General features: G+C 40.7%; 1 protein-coding gene across 2 annotated transcripts in view; it reads left to right on the top strand.

Moving 5' to 3' along the window:
* The window catches only part of LOC139413545 (6-phosphofructo-2-kinase/fructose-2,6-bisphosphatase 4-like), a 54,754-nt gene that overhangs the window by 15,511 nt on the left and 22,901 nt on the right, over nucleotides 1-16,342 (top strand). The window contains exon 1 of one of the 2 annotated variants that reach the window (XM_071161046.1): nucleotides 13,847-14,021. The exons of the other annotated variant lie outside the window; for it this stretch is intronic. Coding sequence (XP_071017147.1) covers nucleotides 13,898-14,021 — 124 coding nt within the window. The 5' untranslated portion in view covers nucleotides 13,847-13,897. Of the gene's footprint in view, nucleotides 1-13,846; nucleotides 14,022-16,342 lie in introns of those variants that run through there. 2 annotated transcript variants of the gene reach the window in all.

Raw genomic sequence — 16,342 nt, 5'->3', positions numbered from 1 at the left:
CCCCTTTTTCTCCCCCACAGGCTGTTCATTTAATTATTTGTTGTAATTCCTTTTTTGGTATTCGTGAGTTCAACATTATTCAACTGTCTGTCCTGTATTATATTCCACCACAAGTGTACTGCTGTATTACTGAGCTATACCATGTGATGGAGGTAGGGAAAAATAATCATAATAGGACTAATGGCATACTTTAGTAAGACAAGGGAAGCTCAAAATATTCCAGTCAGAGGAGCCAGTGTATGACTTTAACTGATTTTCACAGTAATGAAGTGTTAATAGCTTCATGGGAGCTCACTTTGCGATCTGAAAGGTAAATGAATATGCAGTTTACACGTTTTCTTTTGATATTTCTAAAACCAAGAACATGACTGTTGTTGAAATGTTACGGAACACAAAGTAGTTCAAAGTAATGTTTTCATCTTAATCAATGAAATTGTCGTGGAAATAAGCTTTGTTTACATAGCAGGGATGAAAATAATGGAATTTTGGCTGTAATGAGGTCCAAAATTCGACGCATTAGCTCATCAAACTGTTGATATAGCAACGGACGCTAGTGTCCACCTGCTTTTTGGCAGGTGGACATTATTTGGTATGACATGCCCTCGGATTCTCAAAAAGTTACACACCTCCACAATTGAGAGTATTTTGACTGGCTGCATCACCACTTGGTAAGGCAACTGCTTGGCATCCGACCACAAGGTGCTACAGAGGGTAGTGCTACAGAGGGTAGTGCGTACGGCCCAGTACATCACTGGGGCCGAGCTCCCTGCCATCCAGGACCTCTATACCAAAATTGTCAGACTCCAGCCAACCAAGTCAAACTGTTCTTTCTGGTACCTGTGGTGGAATTATTGTAATCAAAAGGAGACTTAAGATTCCTTCAAAACAATCAAACTTTATTATTGAATTAGTGCAGTAATGGAGTTGGTCGGTAATCACCCTTGGAGGTGATCACTGAGAACTCAACAAGCTGGTTTGAGCCACAGCATTTTATAGCAAAGTCCATCCTCCTTCAGTCTACATAACACACAACAGATTTATGGAATGGGTCACAAGGTTAAGATTTGTATGAAAGATAATTATAATTCACAGCAGACAGTGTCTGCTTCATTGTGTTTTCATCGTAGAGACCAGTGTCTGGCCCCCCAACGCCATACTGGAGCCATGTCTCCCTAGTTCCGTATAGAAGAGAAACATTAACTCATGCTCTGGAATGCAGTATCCCCAAAGACATAAATCTCCCGTCAGTGTTATCTCCCAGAGGCCCACTTTCAGTTCACACAGACACAATAGAGAGTTAAAAGAACCCTCTATTCTGTTGCATAATACAACCATTTGATGCAATTAAAGTATTATAACCAGCTTGTAACTTCCACCATAATCCCCCATTTTTGAGAATTCTCTCAATTTTAAAAGAAAATTTACAAGATTTAAGAACATTATCTCACGTAGAAAATGCATACATTTTTCATAAAACAAGAAGCATAAAAGCAATAACTCATTGCATGGGTTCCTGCACGTGACCAACTGCTATAGCACTGTGTCAGCCTGCTTCCAAGAAACTTAATGATGTCTCCCATTTCAACCTCCAACACATTTTCTAAGCATTCTAGCAACTTGTCTGTGGAGGTCAGGATACAGTTACCTGCACGAACCCATGAAGAAAAACAGAAGATGCATACAGTTTGAGATTCAAAGCTATATCTTCATAGACCGTGAAAAGCACATATTTAATGCATAATGCAACAATTTAATAAAAGCAGCTTTAGTTATCTATCACACTCCAATAGATCAGGATGATGGAAATAACTATTTCCATCCCAGAAACTAAAATTAACATATCTTGTTGGGCAAATCCAGGTAGTGACTCCTGGTTTCAGTAAAATGTATTCTGTTGGTGCCTAATGAACATGACCCAAGACCAGCATCATGATTCCACTATTTATAAGGTAATGCCTATAGATCAAATAGATTAGGATCATTTTCACTCTCCGGATCAGAGTTCACCCTCTCCATTCAACAGGGCATGCTGAGAATAGTGTCAACATCTTTAGGTCATAACAGCAATCAAAACAATCAATCCATAATAACTATGAGTGAAGCAATTAAGAAGCATTAAAATAATAAACTCTAAATCAATCCTTCAGTTTAAAAAAAAAAATCTTTCAGTTTCCAAATCAAAAACACAATTATCCAACCAAAATGTAGAATGACATTGCTCAGTGATTTCAAATTGGTTCTATCACTCAGTCAAAACACCTCAATTTAACACATGTCAACATTTGCAGAATGTACATTTTATATTAACATCCAGTATAATTATCCCATAATTCTATTAACTTTCTAATCACGATTATAATACAGATCAGTATCTTAATGAATTCTTAATCTAAATTACTATGATTTTATGTAGTGTGTAGACCTCTACAATCAACCTGATACCCCAAAAGTCTAAATCTAACCCCCCCCCCCCCCCCCCCTTCAGGCACTCCATCCTCTGGCGTCTTCTTCAGATAGCTGAAGTGGATGGCCCATAATAATGTCCCAATTTCAAAGTCTCACCTAAGCCGCCATTACCTTTACCACCCATTATGTCTTGTCCGTTTGTCAGCCAGTATACCAGCAACATAAGAGAAGTTTGGAACAGATTTCTACCCATGCTCACTCCATGTGGACTCCGGTTACAATCCTCAGAGAAAAGACATGAGAAAAGCAGTTGATCGCTCCGGTCGGATGCTGTACACCGGTTGCTGGCTTAGGACTCTCAATAGAAGTGGTGGGGACAGGGTTGTATTGAACGCCTTTGTCGCTCTTCTTCAGCCAGTTAGAGCGGGTTTTGAGGTACACGCACTGTTCGGTCCAATTATCTCTTCCATGCATTAAGACACCGACTGAGTTCTCACGATAACCTCGAGAGGACCGATCAGAACAACAGTTCAGTTCAATTTTGATTCAGGAAATCCAGACAAGCATTAACTATATAAATTATTACTTTTACTAATTATACTTAATACCAATGTATTAATACTAAAACGTGTCAAAGAGAATAACGACACATTCTATTTAAAAAATAAATAAAAAAAATTCAATTTGGCTTATACTCCTCATCACACTGTCAACTTCAGCATAGAGCCACAGGATCAGGATGTTAGACCTATAACCCATCGGGAGAAATCCCAACAATCCAGCAGACCTAATATGGTGAGGTTTGTATCAAAACAGAACAGACAACACAAAATTACACTTCTTCACATATCACTCTATACACTCCTACGTATCACTCAAGGTGTGTAAACTTCAATCCAAAACCTCAGAGGACTTACCTCTTCCATTTTGACACATAACTCCCCATATGTAAATTAAATAAATACATTTAAAAAACACTACAACTGGTCAAAAAATAAAATAATTGCAAGTAACAAAATCAAATTCAAATAACTACCCTTAAGAACTCTATAAAGAAAAATAATTGTACCCATACGGTCATAGGAAAATAGACTTAAGGCAGCCTACCCTTAGTCAAAGGCAACGCCCTCTCCTTCACATTGGTCCAAATCACAAATATGGCTAAGAACTATAATATTCATAATTATCAATAATACAAATGACCTTCAAATCAGTTTTACAAATGACAAATTCATTATCCAAATGGCTTTCCAGTGAGGGTGATCAAACCACACTGGAAAGTCAGGACAGAGGTCAAAGGTCATACAAACCCTTAAAATAAGTGTTTAGACACTATATTAGACAAATTTAATGAAAAACAGTCAAACATTTCATACATGTCGTATCCCAGGTTTCCAGTACATTTCTTTATCAAAATAATGAATGTGTTTAATTAAAACTCAGGAAATAAACACTTCCGTGTGTGTGTGCACCTTCAAGATACCTTAGCTCTAAGACAGATGGGACAACTCACTAAACCCAAAGGAAATAGAACACATAAATCAAACAGTATTTTTAAAACACCAACAAATAGTCATAACAAGTGTGGGAGTGGGTGTATTTGCAAACCTTAAAGTAAAAACAAACAACAAACATTTGGTAATTTATGGCATCAATCTCACTCACTGCTCTCATCAAGACCATAGCCCCGGGAAACATTTCAAAGAGTGACCATGAAACTAGAGGTCGACCGATTTATTTATTTAATAAATATATATATATTTGTAAATAAATGACAATTACAACAATACTAAATTAACACTTTTAACTTAATATAATACATCAAAATCAATTTAATCTCAAATAAATAATGAAACATGTCAATTTGGTTTAAATAACGCAAAAAAGTGTTGGCGAAGAAAGTAAAAGTGCAATATGTGCCATGTAAAAAAGCTAACGTTTAAGTTCCTTGCTCAGAACATGAGAACATATGAAAGCTGGTGGTTCCGTTTTTACATGAGTCTTCAATATTCCCAGGTAAGAAGTTTTAGGTTGTAGTTATTATAGGAATTATAGGACTATTTCTCTCTACCATTTGTTTTTCATATACCTTATGACTATTGGATGTTCTTATAGGCACTATAGTATTGCCAACCTAATCTCGGGAGTTGATAGGCTTGAAGGCATAAACAGCGCAATGCTTGAAGCGCAGCGAAGAGCTGCTGGCAAATGCAGGAAAGTGCTGTTTGAATGAATGCTTACGAGCCTGCTGCTGCCTACCACCGCTCAGTCAGACTGCTCTATCGAATATCAAATCATAGACTTAATTATAATATAATAAACACAGAAATACGAGCCGTAGGTCATTAATATGGCCAAATCCGGAAACTATTATTTCGAAAACAAAACATTCATTCTTTCAATGAAATACAGAACCTTTACGTATTCTATCTAACAGGTGGCATCCCTAAGTCTAAATATTGCTGTTACATTGCACAACCTTCAGTGTTATGTCATAATTATGTACAATTCTGGCAAATTAATTACGGTCTTTGTTAGGAAGAAATGGTCTTCACACAGTTCGCAACGAGCCAGGTGGCCCAAACTGCTGCATATACCCTGACTCTGCTTGCACAGAACGCAAGAGAAGTGACAATTTCCCTAGTTAATAGAAATTAATGTTAGCAGGCAATATTAACTAAATATGTAGGTTTAAAAATATATACTTGTGTATTGATTTTAAAGAAAGGCATTGATGTTTATGGTTTGGTACACATTGGTGCAACGACAGAGCTTTTTTCACGGACGCGCTTGTTAAATCATCACCCATTTGGTGAAGTAGGCTGTGATTCGATGATAAATTAACAGGCACCGCATCGATTATATGCAACGCAGGATAAACTAGTAATATCATCAACCATGTGTAGTTAACTTGTGATTATGTTAAGATTGATAGTTTTTTATAAGATAAGTTTAATGCTAGCTAGCAACTTACCTTGGCTCCTTGCTGCACTCACGTAACAGGTAGTCAGCCTGCCACGCAGTCTCCTCATTGAGTGCAATGTAATCGGCCATAATCGGTGTCCAAAAATGCCGATTACCGATTGTTATGAAAACTTGAAAATCGTCCCTAATTATTCGGCCATTCCGATTAATCGGTCGACCTCTACACGAAACCCCCATTTTCCCGGAAAAACAACATTTTGTTAGCCTTCACTATACTACACCATTTCAGCAACCCAAAAGTTTAAACTACAAACAAAACCTGATAATAATGATAGGCCCACTGTACTCCCTCAGATCATTCATCATTTGTTTTAATCTACCTCAATGTTTATGTGCTCTTAATTTAGCATATGCTACCCTTGGACACTGCAACATGTATCTCGCCACCAAGTCAACAATTCACTCCCATATTATATGACTGGTCTCTCTTTTCCATAACCATGTCAAATTATCCTGGTATCATTACTAGACCAATGTCCAACAACATTTGTGATAGCTGTTTCACCTTAGACTGTTCCTGTTACCCATCTAAATGTAGTACTTTTTTTCTGTCGCAAATGTGGTACATTTCTCAGCATAAGGAATCAGTGATATTTGATCCCAGGCATTTAATAAAAAGTTGTTTGAGACGCGATCTCCTATGTCTCCCTGAACATACATACTGTAGGGGACTTCCATTAGTCCCGGAAGGAAGAATCCTACTCAAAACACTCAGATACTACAGTGTTTCATTAAGTGAAATCGACACCTACAATAAACAATAAACAAACCCATAACCCCTTTCCAGTAATCTAATAATTTCAACCTGTCGCATTAACAGTAAAAATATTAATCTTAGTAAAAATATGAATCTGTTGTTTAAAATCTAGAGCCTTCAAAAAGTTGGTGCTGTCTCATCAGTGTAATAGTCAAAACTAAATGTTGCCCACTCTTAGCGATGATCAAATCTAATTTTATTTGTCGCATACACATGGTTAGCAGATGTTAATGCAAGTGTAGCGAAATGCTTGTTCTTCTAGTTCCGACAATGCAGTAATAACCAACGAGTAATTTAACCTAACAATTCCACAACTACTACCTTATACACACAAGTGTAAAGGGATGAAGAACATGTACATAAAAATATATGAATGAGTGATGGTACAGAATGGCATAGGCAAGATGCAGTAGATGGTATTGAGTACAGTATATACATATGAGATGAGTAATGTAGGGTATGTAAACATTATATTAAGTGGCATTGTTTAAAGTGGCTAGTGATACATTTTTTACATGTATGGCAGCAGCCACTCAATGTTAGTGGTGGCTGTTTAACAGTCTGATGGCCTTAGAAGATAGAAGCTGTTTTTCAGTCTCTCGGTCCCTGCTTTGATGCACCTGTACTGACCTCGCCTTCTGGATGATAGCGGGGTGAACAGGCAGTGGCTCGGGTGGTTGTTGTCCTTGATGATTTTTATGGCCTTCCTGTGACATCGGGTGGTGTGTAGGTGTCCTGGAGGGCAGGTAGTTTTCCCCCGGTGATGCGTTGTGCAGACCTTACTACCCTCTGGAGAGCCTTGCGGTTGAGGGCAGTGCAGTTGCCGTACCAGGCGGTGATACAGCCCCACAGGATGCTCTCGATTGTGTAATATTAATGATGAGCTTGGAGGGTTCTATGGTGTTGAATGCTGAACTGTAGACAATGAACAGCATTCTTACATAGGTATTCCTCTTGTCCAGATGGGATAGGGCAGTGTGCGGTGTGATAGCAATTGATTTGTCTGTGGACCTGTTGGAGCGGTATGCAAACTGAAGTGGGTCTAGGGTGGCAGGTAGGGTGGAGGTGATATGGTCCTTGACAAGTCTCTCAAAGCACTTCATGATGACAGAAGTGAGTGCTATGGGGTGATAGTAATTTAGTTCAGTTATATTTGGGGCCAATGGAGAAGGAGGTGGGAGGCCCGCAGTCCTTGGTAGCGGGCCACGTTAGTGGCACTGTATTATCCTCAAAGTGGGCAAAGAAGGTGTTTAGCTTGTCTGGAAGCAAGACATCGGTGTCCGTGACGTGGTTGGTTTTCCTTTTGTAGTCCGTAATTACCTGTAGACCCTGCCACATATGTTTTGTGTCTAGGCCGTTGAATTGCAACTCCATTTTGTCCCTATACTAACATTTAGCTTGTTTGATTGCCTTGCGGAGGGAATAACTACACTGTTTATATTCGTCCATATTCCTCGACCTCTTTCCGTGGTTGAATGTGGTGGTTTGCTCTTTCAGTTGTGCGTGTATTCCGCCATCTATCCACGGTTTCTGGTTGGGGTAGGTTTTAATAGTCACAGTGGGTACAACATCTTCTGTGCACTTCCTAATAAACTCACTCCCCGAGTCGGCGTATAAATCAATGTTATTGTCTGAGGCTTCCTGGAACATTTTCCAGTCCAAGTGATCAAAACAATCATGAAGCGTGGATTCCGATTGGTCAGACCAGCGTTGAATGGTTCTAGTCACGGCTACATCCTGTTTCAGTTTCTGCCTATAGGATGGTATGAGCAAGATTAAGTCGTGGTCGGATATACACGGCTGTGACTCGGCATTTGATTGTAAGGAATTCTAGATCGGGTGAACAAAAGGATTTGAGTTCCTATATGTTGTTATTGTTAAACCATGAGTCGTTAATCATGTGGCATACACCCCCGCCCTTCTTCTTACCAGAGAGATGACGGCGCTACGCATGAAGAAACACGGTGGCTGTACCATCTCTGACAACATATCCCGAGTGAGCTATGTTTCCGTGAAACAGAGAATGTTACAATCTCTGATGTTTCTCTGGAAGGCTAATCATGCCCTAATTTCATCCACCTTGTTGTCTAGAGACTGGACATTGGCGACAAATATGCTCGGAAGCGGTGAACGGTGTGCTCGCTTTCTAAGTCTGACCAGGAGGCTGCTCCGTCTGCCTCTCCTGTGGCGATGACGTTGTTTTGGTTCAGCTTCTGGAATTAGATCCAATGTCCAGGGTGGAGGTCCAAACAAAGGAGCCGCTTCGGGAAAGACGTATTCCTGTTCATAATGTTGGTAAGTTGACGTCGCTCTGAAATCCAATAGTTCTTCCCGGCTGTATGTAATAACACTTAAGATTTTCTGGGCTAACAATGTAAGAAATAATACATAAACAAATTACTGCATAGATTCCTAAGGACTAGAACCGAGTCAACCATCTTTGTAGTGATCATAGCTTTTGTAGTTTGAAAGCTATGATCACACAACACAATGCCATAGATGTATCAAGTTTTGAGGGAGCCTGCAATTGGCATGCTGACTGCAGAAATGTTCCACCAGAGCTTTTGCCAGAGAATGTAACGTTAATTTCTCTACCATAAGTCACCTCCAATGTCGTTTTGGAGAATTTGGCAGTACATCAAACCAGCCTCATAACCGAAAACCATGTGTACCCACACCAGTCCAGGACCTCCACATCTGGCTTCTTCACCTGCGGGATCGTCTGAGACCAGCCACCCAGACAGCTGTTGAAACTGAGGAGTATTTCTGACCCCTTTTGTGGGGGAAAACTTTTTTGGTTGGCTGGACCTGGCTCCCAAGTGCACCCCTGCCTAGTCATCTGAAATCCATAGATTTACAGTTCATATTAGGAAATCAGTCGATTGAAATAAATAAAATAGACCGTAATCTATGGATTTCACATGACAGGGAATACAGATATGCATCTCTTGGTCTCAGATACCTTAAAAAAGAGAGGCGTGGATCACAAACAAATCAGTATTTAGTGTGACCACCGTTTGCCTCATACAGCGTGACACATCACCTTTGCATAGAGTTGATCAGGCTGTTGATGGTGGCCTGTGCAATGTTGTCCCACTCTTCTTCAATGGCTGTGCGAAGTAGCTGGATATTGGCAGAAACTAGACATATATTTAATATTTATGGTAGTAGATGCGAGGCGCACCGGTTTGAGTGTGTCAAGAACTGCATCGCTGTTGGGTTTTTCAAGCTCAACAGTTTCCCATGTGTATCAAGAATGGTCCACCACCCAAAGGACATCCAGCCAACTTGACACAACTGTGGGAAGCATTGGAGTTAACATGGGCCAGCATCCTTGTGGAATGCTTTCAACACCTTGTAGAATCCATGCCCTGATTAATTGAGGCTGTTCTGAGGGCAAAAGGGGGTTGCAACTCAATATTAGGAAAGTGTTCTTAATGTTTTGTGTACACAGTGTAAATAATTAAGCAATAAAGCATGAGGAGGTGTGGTATATGGCCAATGTATATGGCTAAGGGCTGTTCTTATTATCATTCAGAAACATACATTATAGGCCTCCCGGGTGGCGCAGTGGTTAAGGGCGCTGTACTGCAGCGTCCCTGGGTTCGCGCCCAGGCTCTGTCGGGAGGTCCGTGGGGCGACGCACAATTGGCCTAGCGTCGTCCGGGTTAGGGAGGGATTGGTCGGTAGGGATCTCCTTGTCTCATCGCGCACCAGCGACTCCTGTGGCGGGCCGGGCGCAGTGCGCGCTAGCCAAGGTTGCCAGGTGCACGGTGTAGCCTCCGACACATTGGTGCGGCTGGCTTCCGGGTTGGATGCGGTACGGCTGGAAGCAGTACGGCTGGTTGGGTTGTGTATCGGAGGACGCATGACATTCAGCCTTCGTCTCTCCCGAGCCCGTACGGGAGTTGAGACAAGAGATAGTAGCTACTACAACAATTGGATACCATGAAATTGGGGAGAAAAAGGGGTAAAATAAAAAAAAGAAGAAAAAAAAGAAACATTATGTATTTTCCATAAAGTATATGTTAGAATTTTTCTTGGGAAGGCAGATAAAGTACATTTTATACCAAGATCAAACAACACCTTGCATGTGAACACACTGAATGATAAACCATGAGAATGAGAACCACGTTCTTCACGTCACTTTGTTTTGAGCCGACATTGCCGTGGGCTTTGAACGGCGCACCCAGCACACGCCCACGAGACAGCCCCATTTTCAAAACAATCACTTTTCATCCGGTACAATCTCCGCCCACACGGACCAGCTTAATCGAATCCCCTCTTTGTAATATTTCTGTTGCCTCTTCTACAGGAATAGGCATATAGGTGGTTGAGAGAACATGAGGGCTACATCCCAATTCTCCACCCTTCTCTTAAGGTGTGCACTTGCAAACTCCTCATCATGGAAGTATGCAAGTGCACACTTCGGGAGAAGGCAGAAGAATCGGGACAACTCAGCAACATGACAGTAACTCTGCAACAAGTCCAACTCATTTGAGTAGTTCCTATGAGGAGAAAGGGTACACTGTCTGTTCAGTGTGTCACACAATGTGTCTTTGGGTTGCGCAGTCACTGCCAAATCATTACTTGCAAACATACAGTACACAGTATCTACCTCTGTGCTTGCAACCTCTGCCTCCTATCTATCCAAGTAGTAGTACCTAATATGGGATACTTACTTGTACATGTTCTACATTTGATCATTGCCAGTGGTAGAAAATACTTTAAAGTACTACTTAAGTAATTTTGGGGGGTATCTGTACATTATTTATATTATGGAAAACTTTTACTTCACTACATTCCTAAAGAAAATAATGTACTTTTTACTCCATACATTTTCCCTGACACCCAAACGTACTTGTTACATGATGAATGCTTAGCAGGACAGGAAAATTTATCTAATTCACGCACTTATCAAGAGAACACGTGGTCATCCCTACTGCCTCTGATCTGGCAGGCTCACTAAATACAAATGCATCGTTTGTAAATTATGTTTGAGTGTGCCCGTGGCTTTGCTTAATATAAGGGATTTGAAATGATTTATACTTTTACTTTTGATACTTAAATATATTTAGAACCAAATACTTTGGCTTTTACTCAAGTAGTATTTTACTGGGTGACTTTCAGTTTTACTCAAGTAACTTTCTATTAAGATAACAATACTTTTACTCAAGTATGACAATTGGGTACTTTTTCCACCACTGAGCATTGCTCAGTGAAGATGATGTCCAGTGTTGTCCACCTCCTCCACCACCACCATCTCCTGTAGCCTCATCTGGAACCCACGCCTTCCAAACTGAGTTCTGGATAAGCTCTGTGATCATCACCAAAGCTAAGATGAGTTTTCATTAGTGTAGTTTTTATTTAAGCTTTATTTAAATAGGCAAGTCAGTTAACAAATTCTTATTTACATTGACGGACTAGGAACAGTGGGTTAACTGCCTTGTTCAGGGGCAAAACCACAGATGTTTACCTTGTCAGCTCGGGGATTTGATGTAGCAACCTTTCAATTACTGGACCAACGCTCTAACCACTAGGCTACCTGCCACCCCACTAGTTAGACCACTGGAAATGGCTTTGATCACAGAAATAAACTCTCTGAAAGGTATTGGAAACTCATTGAATGTTATAAATTGTTCATATGCAACAATATTACCCGTTGTCAAAAACATCAAGAACAAAGTCAATATTTCTCCCATGCCAGCTAGGGTAGAACAATGACTTATTCCTTACAGATATGTCTGAATTATTCCACAAAATAGCTTTATGTGGGGAAAAATTGTGCAGGCCATTAAAGCTTGTTGGTGAAACATAGCCAATTTAGCAGGTATTCTTTCAGGAATATAATTACATTTCAGTAAAAATGTAAGACCTCCCAACTTATTTAGCAGGTATTCTTTCAGGAATATAATTACATTTCAGTAAAAATGTAAGACCTCCCAACTTATTAAACACATTGTTTGGAATGAAATGCCAAATTGATTCAGTATTGACCAAACATCTTTTCAACCAATTGGTTTTCAACTAAATCCAGCACTTCCCCAGCTAGCAATGAGGAATTGGCCCAGAAACGGCCCTCTTCCGGGGGACCGGAACTGATTGAGGGTGTCTGACTAGGCCTGGAATCAAAATGAATGACTGCCCAGAATCGGCCCAAGTACATCGGGCCGTTTCCGTCTACCAGAATTCAGCCCACTTTGCCGGCGTCTTACCAGAAGCCCGATTTAGTCATTTTAAATATACATACAGATTATACCCATCCACAAAAAAACCTTTTAGTCTCGGAGGAAACACCATACACCTGGTGACCGTGTCAGCGTGCATGCGCCTCGCCCGCCACAGGAGTTGCTACAGCACGATGGAACAAGGACATCCTGGCCGGGAAAAATCCTCCCATAACTCTGACAACTCTGGGCCAATTGTGCATCGCCTCATGGGTCTCCCGGTCGCGGCCGGCACGAGTCTTGACCCAGCATCTGTAGAAACGCAGTTTGCACTGCAACTCAGTGTCTTAGACCGCTGCCACTCAGGAAGTTCCATTCACAAAGATTTTAATGTATATCAATTGCATTGCACAAAGTATCAAAATACTCAAATACTACACAGGACTCTTAAAGAATTTAATTGAAATGTTAATTGTATTTTTTTTATCACAGAAACAATGAGGAAAATATGGACAAATAAATAAATAATGAAATGTTAATTAATTATATAAAGCAGCCTGTGTAGTCATCTGCCAGAATGTAGCCCCAATTGGTCCGAGCCCCAAGTAATACATTTGGGCCAGATAATTCACATGGGAAATTGCCCCGAGCTCAATCCCTGCATCCTAGCCATAAGTAATACTGCTGAAGGCGGCCCAGACTCGGGGCCACATGACGTTTGCCGAGTGCCACTACTCTCAGACGGAATCGGCCCAGATCCACTGTGCTAGCTGGGTCCATACCTTCTTTATTAGAGAGAACTGACTTTTTTTGTTTGTGAGACTTATTTTTCCAGATGAAGTCAAGAAAGGTCTTGTTGATCTCTTTACAGGTAGAAGGATTTACAAATAAAGATAATGAGGGAACAAAGCATTAAGAAGCATGTAAAAACAAACGTGCTGTATATATTTGCTCAAAACTCTGGAAGTATTTGGAGCATTTATAGTCTTCCTATATAAGATTACTTTTTGATATGAATGTATATAATTTAAGCCGAGGCCTGTAGGCTAAACCAGACATTGGCATTCCCTTTTCAAGTGAGCATTGGACAAGAAAATAATACACACACATATACCCACTTAGATGCTCTGTTAATTAAAGATAATTTTCATAGAAATGTTAATAAACAGAAAATAAATTACAGCGTTTTGTTTACCTTTATTGAATGGTCATAAACGTAGCCAACTAGCCTGGTCCCAGATCTATTTGTGGTCTTGCCTATTCCATTGCTGTCCTTGTTATGAAAAACATGTTTGGCATGATCGCACAAACAGACTGGCACCGGGCTATAAATGACAACTCTTGAAATCTGATCATCTAAAAGTGTAGTCAGTGCTGCTTGCACGAAGCACCGTGGTGTCCGGAATTTGTGAATATTTCACACCATTCGATGCGCTCAGCGTAGAGACATTACGGTAATAATATACGTCTGATGTTCGTCAGCCGATATGACATCCATCCCCTCGCAGCTCTGTTGCGCAGACCAGCCCGCATCACGTACCACTTCTGTCGCTTAGAAACGGGGCATGGTGCAGCAACCAAAATGACTTCCAACGAAGATGTCATGATGGCAACATCACCCCGCGAGCTTACTCAGAACCCGCTGAAGAAAATATGGATGCCATGTAAAAACGGGCTGCCTGAAAAGCATATTTCACAGAGAAGGGGTAAGTTGCCTTGGCAGGCTTGTGCCAACAGCGCACAATGGGCGCAACGGAGGCGTGTATAGCAGATACACATGATTTTAAGACATTTTAATATTTTGTTGGCCTAACGTTACCTCATGGAACTTAGATATTCATATTTTTATACACACACTGCGGCGTTGCGCAACCTGACCAGGTTCTGTGCGCTCAACATTTTCTCCAAGGGTGTAACGTTGCAGCATTTCGTCTCTAATGATTAGACTTTTAAATATGTTTTTCTTGGTGTTACAATTGTCAAACGTTGTTTATTAATGCCAATTATGCAATTGCACATGGCCTACTACGGTATCGAACTGGTAAGGAAGCTCGGTGTTGAATTTGACTAGGAAGATGACAAGCATGACAATGCGCCCATTTGCCCGTCACCGCACAACCACACCATGTCCATGTACAATACAACAAGGTTATTTTATTGTTTAACTATGGATTGTTAAACATAATTTGAGCTACTGTTCACAGTGAAGGCGACATGGAACTGACATAGCACAGGAGCGCCTGATTATGTATCATTATTTGTTTGTTTGGACCCCCACCTGTCCATGGCCCAGCAGCATTTAGAAGGGACTGGTAAACTATCAATATACGCTGCTGTTATTGTTGCGCCGCAAAATAACAGCCAGCCGAACTACTAAAGTCTAACATACAGATTCACTCCTGTGCCAACCGTGATTGGCCCAGCGGATTTTATGAAGAAAATGTCCTTAAGAGGGCATCATTTATGGGGATGATTACGCTGCAGACTTGGTTTGTCTCCCTCGCTGTGGAATTCTGATTACTTTTCGCTGAGTCAACTAAGTGTCCAATCAATAGTGCTTGGGATCTGTAGTCTTTTAGGGTTGATTTGTTCCCTGTTCTTATTATAGGTTAGTGGTCCTCACCCTAAAAAAACTACACTGTCTCCCACTGAACTATTCCAGATGCTTCCTTGTGCTGAGCTCGAGACTCTTCCTCTTTCAGGTGCAGACACTGCAGATTTCAGAAGTGATTTTCTCCCCCATTGGCTTGCATATTTGGCACAGTAATGAGAAAGGAGAAAGGAGAACAAAGAACCATGCCAGGCTTTGTGTGATTTCACTAATCCAGCCCCCCAATCCTAGCCAATAGGGCCACTGGAGGGGGCTTACAATGGTTAAGGAGGAGGGATAGCCAGTTAGCAACCAGATTTTATAGTACAGTAGACTACTTCTCCCTCTGTTTTGAAGGGGGCCACATAATTACTTTTAGCAAACTAGGTTAGTAGTGGAGCAGTTGGTCAGTGTTTTATGCTGTGTCACTCTATTTGAACTTTGGTTGACTGTTTCACTTAAGCCTAACCAGTTGACCACTGAAACTTGGTTATTCTGAGATCACCAGATAGTATGCCTGTGTGCAGTCTGGATCACACTGAGGAGCATCAAGACTTTTTGCTATTTACCCTAGTTTAAAGGTGCAATATGCAGAAGTCGCTCTGCAATTTCCTGGTTGCTAAAATTCCAATAGTTCACCTAATTTCAATGTATGTGACAAAACAAGCAAGAGAATCATTGTACCATCTAAACTGGTGTGAAATATATTTCCATTAACCAAAAATATTGTATTTTCAGCTTTTTGAATCTGGTGTAAAAAAAATGAAAGTAAAAGACAAACTAAACTTAAGAATGGGGAAATAGCACACATTGAACATATCTACCATATCTATCTTTCAATGAGAATGACAGCTCTATAACTCACATTTCTATGTGAATTTGGTCAGGTTGCCCAAAAGGTACATATTGCAGCTTTAATTACATCTGGGTGTGTGTGTGTGTGTGTGTGTGTGTGTGTGTGTGTGTGTGTGTGTGTGTGTCTCACAGCTTCACCAGCTCTTCCAAAGACATTGTCTGCTTGACTTGCTCTTAGATATGTGAGCGATTTTCCTAGAGTCCCTCTGTCAACAACACAAAAGGCTTAATCATGCCTACTGCTTTTTTCTCTGCTCTACTTTCTCCTCTTTCCTCATTTGGCCAATTCGTTCTTCTTTCCACCTGCTTCTCCAGACTCTGGTATCTAACAGGTCATGGCTGTTATGGAGTGGCTGATCTCAAGTCAGTCCTTAAGTGTTTGGCAGTGTTCATGAGACAGCATCTCTAATGTTTTTTGGGGGATTTTCACAACATGTAATCCATAGAAGGGTCCTTTTTTTGGTGGTGGTGGGGGGGAAGGGGACATTTGTATCTTAAAGGGATACGTTGAGATTTTGGATACTTCAAGACTTTATCTACTTCCCCATAGTCAGATGAACTTGTGGATACCCTGTGGATACC

Source organism: Oncorhynchus clarkii, chromosome 7 (genome assembly GCF_045791955.1).
Source record: "Oncorhynchus clarkii lewisi isolate Uvic-CL-2024 chromosome 7, UVic_Ocla_1.0, whole genome shotgun sequence".
Classification (NCBI taxonomy): Eukaryota; Metazoa; Chordata; class Actinopteri; order Salmoniformes; family Salmonidae; genus Oncorhynchus; species Oncorhynchus clarkii.
This window is presented reverse-complemented; position numbering and strand designations above follow the sequence as displayed.